Source organism: Branchiostoma floridae, chromosome 1 (genome assembly GCF_000003815.2).
Source record: "Branchiostoma floridae strain S238N-H82 chromosome 1, Bfl_VNyyK, whole genome shotgun sequence".
Taxonomy (NCBI): Eukaryota; Metazoa; Chordata; class Leptocardii; order Amphioxiformes; family Branchiostomatidae; genus Branchiostoma; species Branchiostoma floridae.
This window is the reverse complement of record NC_049979.1, coordinates 3,535,020-3,547,164: the sequence shown is the minus strand read 5'-3', so window position 1 is coordinate 3,547,164 and position 12,145 is coordinate 3,535,020. Positions and strand designations below refer to the sequence as shown.

Here is a 12,145-nt window from a genome sequence, read left to right as displayed (position 1 = left end):
TAACGTTTAGGTTAGGACGTCTTTTTGCTGCCGGGCCCAGGGTTAATTTTAACTCCTGTTTAAAGAGAAATCCAGGAGCCCGGCCGTTCTCCCAAATAGCCCGGAACAAAAGGTAAATAGGTACAAAAAGCCCGTTAACTACCCAAAGGAGGCCTTCCTTTCTAAATGGGACAGTGGTAGTAGTTGGGAGAAGGGATAAAAAATGAGCTAAAACTGACCGGTAAAAATTACCCTTTTTTCTCGTAAGGCGTAGACTATAACTTCTATCTTCTGACAATAGGAAATACAACAAGTATAAGCTGACAAACAGGGGAATGTATGTTACTGTGTTAATATTGCCGTTGGTCCAGTATTCTCTGTTACACCCACTTCCCACCAGAGGCTGCAACCGGAGAACAACCAAAGTTTTCACAGATAGCTCACAGAATTTTATACATAAAGAAGAAGTAAGTCCACGTTCCAAAGCTGGTGTGTTACGCCGAACGGCGTTCATACCGGCTATTTAGATACAAATACACGTTTCTTTGTTGTCTGTTAAATGATCCTTTCACGTCTTTTTTGCATCATATTTCCAATTATGAAATTAATGGTTACACAAATCAGATTTTGGTCCTTGAACGATCGCCGTCTATTGGAAAGAGGGTTTAACCAATCCAGCTGCATCTCCTTCGAGGTAGACATTAAGACTTTGGTGAGTTTCGCCACGGTTATATCATTAGGCACTTCATCACGTATACATATATATCAAAATAAACACCTCCGTTTAAAGCAACCTACGATAGTTTTGTGTAATATAAGTACACATGTCTATGAAGCCCGAGCCCATAGCAAGAACTTGTCATCCTTTCTGGTAAGCTATCAACATTTTTTCACCCAATGAAGGAGTAAGGCGGAGACATATAAGATATAAGACACACTGGAAAATTTCACTTTTACATGAGCACGGCTACCTTACATAGGTCGTTGTGCGCTTCTGAAGGCGTAGAGTTTTCAAGCAGACTGTGACAGAACCAACCGCCGACAATACGTAACAGTACCTTTTCCGTAATTAACGTAATAGTACAGCTGGGTTTTGAAAGACACTAGATCATCTAGAAAATGCCTTTAGTTTGTGACCGTGTGACGGTCGTACGGCGTGTGTGACCGGGTCCTAAGGGCCTGGTAAGATTTGTCGCACGATCGTCGCACAACCACAAATCTATACTATTAAAAGGCAATCTTGGGTTAGTCGTGCGTCTGTCGTGCAAAATTTATCTGTCTTGGTAGCGTTAAGGCTCACAGTCTTGGATCCTTGTCAGATGTTGGTTCTGTCACAGCCTGCTTGAACATTTTACGACATCAAAATCGCACGACGATCGCACGACGCTTGTGACCGACATATGCTGAGCTGCACGTCTGTTCCTCTACCAGAGTGACGTGGACCGGCCGCCCGGGGGGTTGATGACCCGCGTGCTAGGGCGGCTGCGTGGTGACCTGACCTCTTCCACTTCCGGCAGCTCCGGCGCCATCTCTGATAGGCTGAAGCTGGACTGGTGCAGGTCACGTGACGAGCGGGCCGACTCCTGCCTGCCGAAGCCATCCGTCTGTAGGGAACATCAGACAGGTTGGTAGATCAGTTCAACAAAGTTTTCTTAGAGACAAAACTTCTGAAATCACTTAAAAGATAATAACCATGGCAGAATGTCAGAGCCGATCACATCTCACCCAACCAAGACGGGGGCGATATTGACTTTCGCGCACTTTTGATATACTAATGACGTCACGCGAAATGCTCACAATTTGATTTTCCCATGTCTTATAAGCCTGGTATCCAGCCGTATTATAGCTCCCGATTCTCTTCTGTCCTCTATACAAAAAGCCTAATGTCATATTCGATTGAAAACAGAACAGACAGAGAAGGTCTTACCGTCTGCATGGGCTCAGAGACGGGCCCTGTGTACGGCTCCCGGGTCACCTTGCTGGGCTTCTGTAGTCTGTCTCTGGCGGCGATGCGCCCGTACGTGTAGTTACCAAACGGCTCCCTAGGAAGGTTGCAAACACGCAGAGTTAAGCAGGTTGTGGGGAAACGTTTGTAGCGCTAGCTAGCGATATTTACAAACAAAGATGGTGTTTATGAATGACGGAAATGGAGCTCAAGTGCAGAACTAACATATACACTATAGTTACGTCATCGTTTGTCGTTGTTTTGTTGTAGACGATATAAATCAACGCAAACATTAGGAAGAATTTGAGGGAAGAAGGGGGGGGGGGCATAGAGTAAAAAAAGACAGAAAGAGAGACATTGGCTTTGGGAGAAAGAGAGAGACTCGTGCTTACCTGGGGACGAATTTTCCCGCTCCCGCCGCGGCCAGAATTCGTCCCTCCTCTATGACGACCTTCCCGCCAAGGACAACCGATAGGGCGACGCCATGACACACCATGCCCTAATATGGGCAAGTCAACGTGTAAATACAAACGTTTCTTATCACACCGACACTTAGTACAATACGTGATACAGTGCAAATGCCGCTTACGTCACAGTACCTAGCATACGGACGTTACTGATTGTGGTCGGTGATCCTATTAAGTTGGTGTGACATATACTCATCATATTCTGATGAAAGTTCACCTGTGACAGTAAACTGGGACGGAGGCCGATACTGACTGCCGGAATGCAGGGTGATTGACCTCATCCATCTTTGACTTACGTTCAGGTCACGTGACATCGGCTTCAATTCATTTCAACTTGAGAAGACAGATTGGTCGAAAAATTTTGGTAATAGCGTATAAAATCTATAATTTACTGACCGTGTTGTGAATGAGACTGATTTCTGTCTTTCTACCGTCTTCGATAAATATCATCATCATCTCGTTTTGATGTCAAAAACAACTAAATACATGTGTACAAGAACTTTCCATATTCGTTGAGTGAGACGCTAACGGAATGTGAAAGAAATATTTTCTCACCTCGAAGATGTTGAAGTCCACGGCCTGGTGGTGCGTCTTGGCGGAGATGGTTCTTGTGGCGGCAGGGTCCCACACCACGAGGTCTCCGTCTGAGCCCACGTCAATCCGGCCCTAAAACACACACAACAAAAGGGCATGTTAAAAGGGCAGTGGATTGTTATCTATACTAACTAAAAGCTCCCATAGCCTTTTTGCGGCTGTACGGACAGCGAATGGTCTTCTACTGTGCCTATGGTATGGCTTCTGAAGGTGGAGCCCATTTCTCTTTTTCCACCGCAAGCCTTGTACACAGTCGCCACCTGTGCCTAAAAGGACGGTTAAAACAACTCATAGCCTAAGTTAGGCCCAAACCTCTGCGTGGAGAGTTGGTAATTGGCGCTTGCCAGGCAAACGGTTGCATCTGACACAACATTCAAGATGCGGGCGTCGTTTTATAATTTATTATTGTATTGCCTGAAAACACTGCTACGGTTCCCAATCGGCATACATCATCAGGACCTCACTTACTGCCGACATGCAAAGTACAAGCAAATGCATATTTTGATGACGACACGAAAATAAGCGTGTTAAGCTTGAGTGTGTCGCCATCATGTTATGAACTTATATGTTGCAATAAAAAAAGCAAATGCATCAAAATTCAAATGGATCTTGAGTTATAGCTGCGAACACACAGACCCCGACGAAAACAATACTCCAGTAGGAAGTGAACGTCCTTCGCGGAGGTACCGAACCATTAGCCAATACAGAAGTAGAGCAAAACTGGAAAAGAGTGAGATTTCTAGAAGACGTAATCCCACCTTCTTGGGGTACATGTTGAGCAGCTTGGCGGCGTTACTGCTGGTCGCCGCCACGAACTGGTTCTCGTCCATCTTCCCGGCGTGCACTGCGGTCTCCCAGAGGACCGCCATCCTGTCCTCGGCGCCGTTGACCCCCCGCGGAATGCTCCTGTAGTCCGAATAAGGTTAAACATCAACATCAGTTTGTCATGAATCATTCACGATATGGTGATAAACGTACAGAGCTGTTCACCCTTCTTGTTTCCTGTTCAAACGAATTCAGTACGAGTACAGTCTATCCTATATCTATAACAGTAAGACAGGGGACCTGGCGCATCTCCGTCTTGTAATAAGCCATGCCAGCGAGAGGGTATGTCACCCCGTAAGAGGCGGTATAACCCTGTCGTGTGTAAGCTCGTCTATCGATGATGATGATGATGATCAAGTTGATAATAATATATGCATCACAGGAGGAGATAACCCTCACTGGGTACAAATAGGTAAATATGTCAAAGAATGTTCAGACCTTTATTTTCATATACTTGTTGGTTACTTCATTTGTATCCACTTGTTTGTTTGTATGTATGTATGTATAGATAAAGAAGACCTTATGAAAGTCGCTGTACTTTTGTTGTGCCAGTAAAGGTTACCTGAAGTCGTCCTTGCCCAGCGCCTTCTGCTCGGCGTTCAAGGTCGCGTCGCCGCTGCCGCACACCTGCAGGTCGCCGCTGGGCGGAGGAAGAACACAGCAGACGTGTCAGACATCTTAACTCACGGAGTTTGTGGGCGAAAGTCAAACCGAATAAACTAGTTGAGCTAAGGGCACAACCCGCCGTACGTGCAACTACGCGCTGTCTACGAGCCAAAACGCAAGTATGGCGGGTCGTGTCCTTAGCTTTAACTCACGGAGTTTGTGGGCGAAGGTCAAACGATATTATCAGACCGAATAAACTAGTTAACGGTTTGAAGTGCGCATTTGCAGTGCAATGTATTGTGGTAAGTGTGTCATTGTTGTCCTCAGACCTACTATGATAGCGCCAACCCCAGAGATAGAGGCTGCTGGTGAGCTGCCACCAAGCCTCCACATATATGTGCAAGCGCGTCTAACCCGCGCCTGGCGGGGAACAACAGACAATAGTGAGTGAGTGAGTGTCACTGATTAACGTCTATTATTTTGCTAGACGTGGTCTCTGAGTGCTGGGTATCTCTCGATTCGGAATATGTCAAATTTGAAGGACCAAGGCAATATATAAAGGGCCCTTAGACCTTAAACTTTGACATATTACCCACAATGCATCACATTGCGCATACGCTCATCAAAATCATGACCTAGTTTATTCTTGGCTATAGATAGGTATGAAAGTAGGTTTTCACTAGATGTTAGAAGAAAAGGGAGCCTGTAATTTGACGATGACCGCCAGGAGGAATTGTGATAAGACCACACCAATATGATTTATCGGTTCTGAAAACCTCAATATTAAAGTGAAAGATCCAAAATGACCCTGTGTGCATTTTTAGGGGGTGTATATAGTCAGCGCTAGACTGTAACACAAACCCTGCTGTCTGGGGCTGCAAATGGTCCCTCCCCGCAAGGAGGAGGCCGGGCGGATGGTGGGTGGGCTGCTATAAGCGAGATTTAATCAGGCTATAGTCAGCACTGTTTTCTGATTTCTCGTTGTCGTACTGCTAACTTTTTGGTTGAAGACATGTAAGAACAACGACAGAAGTCAGTGTGGTCTTATAACTAGTATTGAAGCGACTGCCACACCACTGCGTCCTGCGGTTTAGAGCACACCACATAAGTAGAACTAGAGTCTACCAAGAAAACAAAGAGCAAGCCAAGCCCCCGCATGCAGCACACACTGCTCACGTTTGCCCCGGAGCCTTATTCCCGCCCGCCTTCTGCTCCGAGCTGTAGCTGCGGTCCGCGCTGGATAAGCATTGCAGGTCCCCGCTAGGGTGAGAAATGGGATAAGGACGGGTTATGTTAGTCCCTATCAGGCCTTCCAACGGGGGTACAGACCTCAAAGACGGAGGACTAGGACCGTTGGGGTCAGAATGGAAAATAATAAGGGAGTTAATAAGGAAGCTCGCGATGAACAGGACAAAGTGGAGGGATTTGAAGTAAGACTGACTGCAGCTGCAGAGTGTCCAGGCTACTGGTCACATGTCCAGCTTACTCGACCAGTGATACAAAGGCCGAAAGAGTTTTCAAGGCAAAAAACAAACAAAAAAAAGCAAAGAGACAGCACACAGACGGGTAGGTTAGCTTTGGTAGCGGGCAGAGAGGGCAAACAGGATGTTGGTGTCTGTCCGGCGGCTCTGTCACATATCTACAAACAAACAAACAAACAAACATCCTTACTTGGCGAGCAGGTTGGTGAGGTGTGTCGGTGTGTTGGCATCAGCGCGCAGCGGCGGTTCCGTGACGTAGCCGGCGGCGTGTCTCCAGTCCGGGTCCCAGCAGTGCGTCCCGTCCACGGCCACGCTTGCTGACGTCACCTCGGCGTACACGAGCTTTCCTGGAAAACAAACGGTGATACTGTAAATGCATTCCAGTTATCGGGGATTTAATTTCACGGTCGCAGGAAAGGGGACTTTTCGCGGTGGTTATAAGTTCGCGGTACCTAGCACCACGCACTGTAGTCTTTTACTGTCATAGAAAAATATTCGCGTTTTAAGTTCGCGGTTAACCGGCCACCGCAAAACCGCAAACATTAAACCACCGCGAAAGTTTCTGCATTTACAGTAAGTCAGTGCGTCTCGTACACGACCTAGTAACTTCGCCATAAACAAGCTTTCCTGGAAAACACGCTGTGATCGAAATCAGTCATCCTTTGTTGTGGTGAAGCTGCTGAAGCTTACAAAGCTCTCTCCTCTTCTGCCTCTTTATACAATAATGACTTAATTACAATAATTTTACTTACCACTTTTCCTGGCCATGGCGATGACGTCGGCAGCGGGCCGGCCTGTGATTGGCTGGATGTACAGGGGCACGTTGACCGCATGCGCGAGGGTGATGGCTCTGAAGACGGCCTCGGTCTCGGCCTCCTCCGGGCGGCTGAGCACGCAGCCCTCGGGCCCGGTCACCCCCTGCTCCGCCAACCTCCGCTCCATCTATCGGTAAACAACAACCGGGGTTATAACGTTTCATAGTACCCTTTGACCCACAACTGTCCCGTGAAGTTACGTGTCAAACGCAGCGGGTCATTCATCTTGAGGAAGGTCGAAGGATTGGTGGAAAGTTAAATTCACTTTGGTGTTGAAATTTAAGTTTCCGTCTGATATGTTCAAAGATTTTCACATTTCTACTGGGTCTGCGATTTCTACTTTACTGTCAACTACTGCTGGACAGAATCTCATGACGATGTTTGGAAACCCGAGTGAGAATCTTTTGAGAATCAAGTGAGAATCAAGTGATGATTTCGTCAGAATCTAGTGTTAATTACGAGTGAATATCGTGAGACTAACATGAGAACTTTGTGAGAATCTTGGAAGATCTCACGATAATCTTGCGATGAAATCTCGTAAAATCTCATGAAAATCCTGTGAGATTCTCGCGAGAATATCTCGAGACCAGTACCTGTCTGATGATGTCCCCGTTCTCGGCGTGCACCACGGGAAGGGCGCCCAGCTCCTTACACCTGCCGAACATCTCCAGCAGCTGCGCGTCCGTCAGCCGAGCCTCCGCCGCCAGCGACGTCTTGAAGGACGTCACACCTGAAGATAAGATGATTCTTAAATCTTTTCTACATTTCCATGAAAATAATTGTGTTTTCTCCTTTATCCACTTTTCATTATAAAAGTAAAGTGTATATTGAATCAACTTTTCCTTGGTTTACTTTATGAAAATATTCGTTTCGGTCCTAACTTTTGACCGGAAGTACAGACCTTTGTTGACCAGGTTCTTCAGCTCCCCGGAAGTGGCGTCATCCCATGACGTCACGTTGCCGTGTAGGGTGAAGCCGCAGCATGACTATATAAGAAACAATGATGGTGTTCACTACATCATTACAATAAATAAAGCAACTGGGTGAATGGCTAAGTGACGTTTTAGATCTACTTTTCTTTCATCAGTGACTGAAAGGGATTCTGAAACCTCCTTGGTTTATGCGACTGTTTTGTACGTCTTTAAAAATGTGTGTGTGAAGACGAGCAATAAATCAATATCTTGACTTGCCTGAAAAAATATATTATACAATCTGCTAGAGCACCAATTGTAGGTCATTGGTTAGCGATGCAGGAAAGTTATAAGCCGTTCTTGGCTTGCCTGCTCACCTTTTCGTTTCCCTGTGCCTTCCACCGCTCAAAGGCGTCCTCTAGCGACTCGTCGTTGTCTTGCACCACGAAGCCCACCACGAGCGTGGTGCCTCCGGCCAACGCCGCCTACGTGAATGGAAACACAAAGTATGCAATCAGAGTAGATACACGGAGATCGCAATGACAATGGAAAATCTCAATGATTATGATTGCAAATGTACACCGACCAAGAAAACTGCAGGACTGGAGCAACGCACGTTGCACGACCACAAAAAAGTCGTCAACACAATGATACTAATCTAAAAACCATGAGTACGGGAATATGGCTCGAAGGGCGGTTTTAACATAGTGGGTGTTGAAAATTTGTTATCATACAGTGTCTCTTTATTTGTAAAGCGCTACAAATGTATTGGCCTATTAAAGTACGTATGGAGTTGGCACATAACATAAGCAGATAGCAAATGCTGGGGTGCATGCGTGTACTGGATTTACATGTGATCAAATACATACAATGAAGCTGGAAAAAAGGCGCCAACAAAACAATCCACAAAACACAAAATAGCAATTACTCAATCAACTGGATAATGTGATTTTGGAAACGGTCAGACGTTTCAGGTAGAATTCATTACCTTTCGTCAGTGACACTGAAAGCTGAAGAGATTTCGTTGGAGAGCAGGTTTGTAAAATTGTATATCCTAACTATGATTTATGAATTGGTATACAAAAGATATCGAGTTGGCTAATCGACAATACACACTTTAAACAGTCGAAGCCATACATCTGCTTAGAGACAACACACCACACACAAAAGGTGTCAGTCGAGTGAATAGACCGTGTCACAGATGAGCGGACAGACAGTGGATCAACCGGACCTTTATCTGCTCATTTGCATAAGCAGGTGTTCCATTCAGTATTGGCGGGAAGGATCGTCCGTCTAGTCACAACAAGCGTTTCTGTTGTAGTCACCAAAAGCCCGAGCAAGGAGGTTAAAGCTTTGTCTCACAAGGTCGCTTATGGGCTATTCAGATTCAAATTCATCACAACAAACGTCCAGGTGATGTTTCCAACAACAGTTATTTTCAACAACACTTGTTCTTAAGCACGAGAAATTTACAACGTACATGTTCAATCAAGCAATAGAAATATAGTAGTAAAATATACAAGTAGATGAGACCAAAGGGGTAGTCCGTCACTGAATGATATTTAGTAGTATTCTAGAGAGCTAAAATAGATAACTGAGTGAATGTCTAACCATTTAGACTAACAAAGGCTTTTAGAATATTTCTATTACTTCTAGAAAACACAGAGAGTGCGTCTGTCGTTGTATTAGCCAGCGGCAGCATGCTGTGCCCAGAATGAATGGATGGAAGTTATAGATCCTTTCTGTTACTTATATGGCGGACTGAGCCACTCTGGGGTCCTAAGTATCCCAATGATAGTCTCCAAGCAGACGTGTGTGGAAAGAGAAGAAGTTGGCCAAATAGGGACAAATAAGTTGCCATGGGATCTCAGTCGTCTGCAATCTATCCAGCTATCCGCTGGCCGGTTAGTTCACTCCTAGGCCAAATAATTCCTACTTGGCCCTTATTCCTACCTTGGCCAAAGTCCCCTATTACTATTCGGCCAGGCAGGAGTCTGGTACAGACTATTCCATAAAGGCGTTTCCTGACTGAGAGAATGTCGGTTCCTCTGAACTCTCCTGTTTCTGTTCCGCCTTATTCATAATATTCTGAACCAACGTCTCTGGTGTCTGTTCAGCAGGATATGAGAGGAGAGAGAACAAAACCCGCCGGTTATGCACAGCTGGGGGAGAAGGATGGCTCTTCTTTCGGACAAAACGCCTGGCAGAAGATCAAAAAGCACTGGCGGAAACCACGACAATAATCCACCGATAAAATATAACTGGATGCACTGATCTAAATTTAGACAACGTAAACCATAATCTCCTTCGTAAACCAAATGGACGGCGATTTCCTTGTGTTATCAGGTTGTAGAATGGCCTGAAAATTCCTAGGGAGCCTATATATCCTGTCTTCCACCTCGTTCTAATGGAGTTTACACAAGACGCTTTGTTGACACAACAATAGAGACTCTCGAGCGGTCAACTACAAAATAGAAATACAAAATAAAATTCTACTTTAATACTAAGCAATAAAAGCTAAATCTCTAATATCTTGGCAATCTGGTGGGGCTAATAGTGGGTTTCACTAAACTTTCAGTTTATTATCTTGTAACAGAACTTTTATTATATAATAAGTGCTGCCTAAACTTTATTTCTGTATTGTGGGGACTGTCAAATCAACAGATATACGGAAATCTGCCTGTGGTAATACAGCCTCTTGGAATCCCCTCTGCGTTAGCAAAGAAATGTAAATACATGTAACTTGGTGCATTTAGCCAGCCGACCCGCTGAGCTGCCAAGAGAGAATGCTATTCAGCCTGTCAGTCAGCCAAGAAAGAATAAAGGTTATCGCCATGGGTCAGGCGCTCTTGTTCTGTTCCCCACCCCTTCCCTAAAGCACGGGTCACGGACCCCGGAACACCGCTACAAAAAGACCGAGAAGTCGTCATTAGGCTTACCAAATACACCTCGGATCCTTCCACAAATAAACTCCCCGCCAAAGCCTTGTGTTTGTTGTAATAATATTTGTCCCCGTGTACTACACGCCCTAGTAGGAAAGGAACACTAAACTGAAGAGTGTTCGTGCGTTCTGCTATTGTAGTTGGCGACTATCAACAGTTCGTTCTTCACTTGGCTGACTAAACTACCTAGCCTAATCTCGAAGCAGATGCAAGAATCTAGCTAAGAGAATCGACCCTATGAAAGTACAAGACTTGACATGTTATAGGCACAGATTCGGAATGAGCCTATCCTTACATCTGCTTGGAGATTATCGTTAGCCTACACAGTTTATTACCTTCTATCATCTGATGCTTTCTGTTTGCTACGACTTTAAAACTTGCCCGTTTGTATTTTCAAGTACAGGAACGTGTACACACTGTGACAGCCCTACATAATAAATACTTCATCATACTTCAAGTACTTGCTAACTTGTTAGTGCACCAGATAACATAACGTTATAACTATGTCAATTTCAATTTCAGGAGCTAGACAAAAACAGCGATACCATAACACAAGGCCTGCTAGGGAGACTAATCCATCCCATAATATACGAGAGATTTAAAAGGGCGAGAAAATGTCACACTTGAGGAAATGACTCCGGCGGGTCTGAAAGTCGCTCAGCGGGAAGACGGGAAGTCAACAGTCCCCAGGTCGTTCACCTTTCGACCTTTGACCCGCTGACACGCCCTTGCCCGTGACCCGAATGGAAACGAAGTTCCCAAACCGTATGCCGGATCGTGGGAACAGAACGGTTCATTCATGCGGTTTTAACTGTGGTGGCATCTAGAGGTCTCGCAGCAGATGCCAAAATCCTTCGGCCAAATAGGGCGGGTAATTTGCCATCTGAGCCTTCTCTGCCAAGCTTACAAATTTGGCAGATCATTCGACTTATCTGAAAAAAATCTAATGTGTCAACTTTCCTTAAAAAACCTATAGTCGAATTCGTTTCCGTAACTACTTTTACCAAGGAACTCTTCCACTCATCGTGCTTCTACCGACTTTTATGCGCATATCTGGCACCATTGTTTCAATCCCAGGGATAAAGTGAAATTTTACCCGTCTTTCTTACAGTCAGAATGATCAACACAATGATCGGGGGCAATATGGGGAAAAGGTCTTTCGCGAGGTCGAGTCCAAAGAAGAGCCGGCTACCCTGCAGTATAAGTTATACTATACATGGGGAAGTTCTGCTGAATGAAGTTGTTATCGTGGTAGGGACGGACAGGCCGTGTGCCGAGCGAGATAATCTAATCTTTCCGCGGTCACACCGTATCAGGAAACTCCCCGATCTTCCCTCCCAACAGCAGCTTGTAGATTTATACTTCACGGAGTGGCACGGCGACCTCATTGACAAAATAGCGCCATCACGAAATTTTCTAACGGGATATATGTATGATGTCATCTAATCTCTGGGGAAGGAAGAGGTCAAATACTGGGGGGGGGGGGGGGGGGGGGGGGCCCCTGCAAAGTTTTCATTTAACTTTAGGGGGGAAAAAAAAACAAAAACCGTTGCCCCTATAAATATGGGAAAGGCCTTTTC

General features: G+C 45.4%; 1 protein-coding gene across 2 annotated transcripts in view; it reads right to left on the bottom strand.

Moving 5' to 3' along the window:
* Positions 1-1,040: 1,040 nt before the first annotated feature.
* The window catches only part of LOC118421926 (dihydropyrimidinase-like), an 18,647-nt gene continuing 7,542 nt past the window's right edge, over positions 1,041-12,145 (bottom strand). The window contains exons 3-14 of one of the 2 annotated variants that reach the window (XM_035829433.1): positions 8,001-8,108; positions 7,614-7,698; positions 7,306-7,442; positions 6,650-6,839; positions 6,088-6,244; positions 5,593-5,676; positions 4,373-4,450; positions 3,744-3,891; positions 2,947-3,057; positions 2,317-2,423; positions 1,907-2,021; positions 1,041-1,583 (exon numbers count right to left, since the gene is read on the bottom strand). In XM_035829433.1, the coding sequence (XP_035685326.1) occupies positions 1,404-1,583; positions 1,907-2,021; positions 2,317-2,423; positions 2,947-3,057; positions 3,744-3,891; positions 4,373-4,450; positions 5,593-5,676; positions 6,088-6,244; positions 6,650-6,839; positions 7,306-7,442; positions 7,614-7,698; positions 8,001-8,108 (1,500 nt within the window). In that variant the 3' untranslated portion in view covers positions 1,041-1,403. The remainder of the gene's footprint in view (positions 1,584-1,906; positions 2,022-2,316; positions 2,424-2,946; positions 3,058-3,743; positions 3,892-4,372; positions 4,451-5,592; positions 5,677-6,087; positions 6,245-6,649; positions 6,840-7,305; positions 7,443-7,613; positions 7,699-8,000; positions 8,109-12,145) is intronic. The other variant, XM_035829440.1, reaches the window with a different exon arrangement.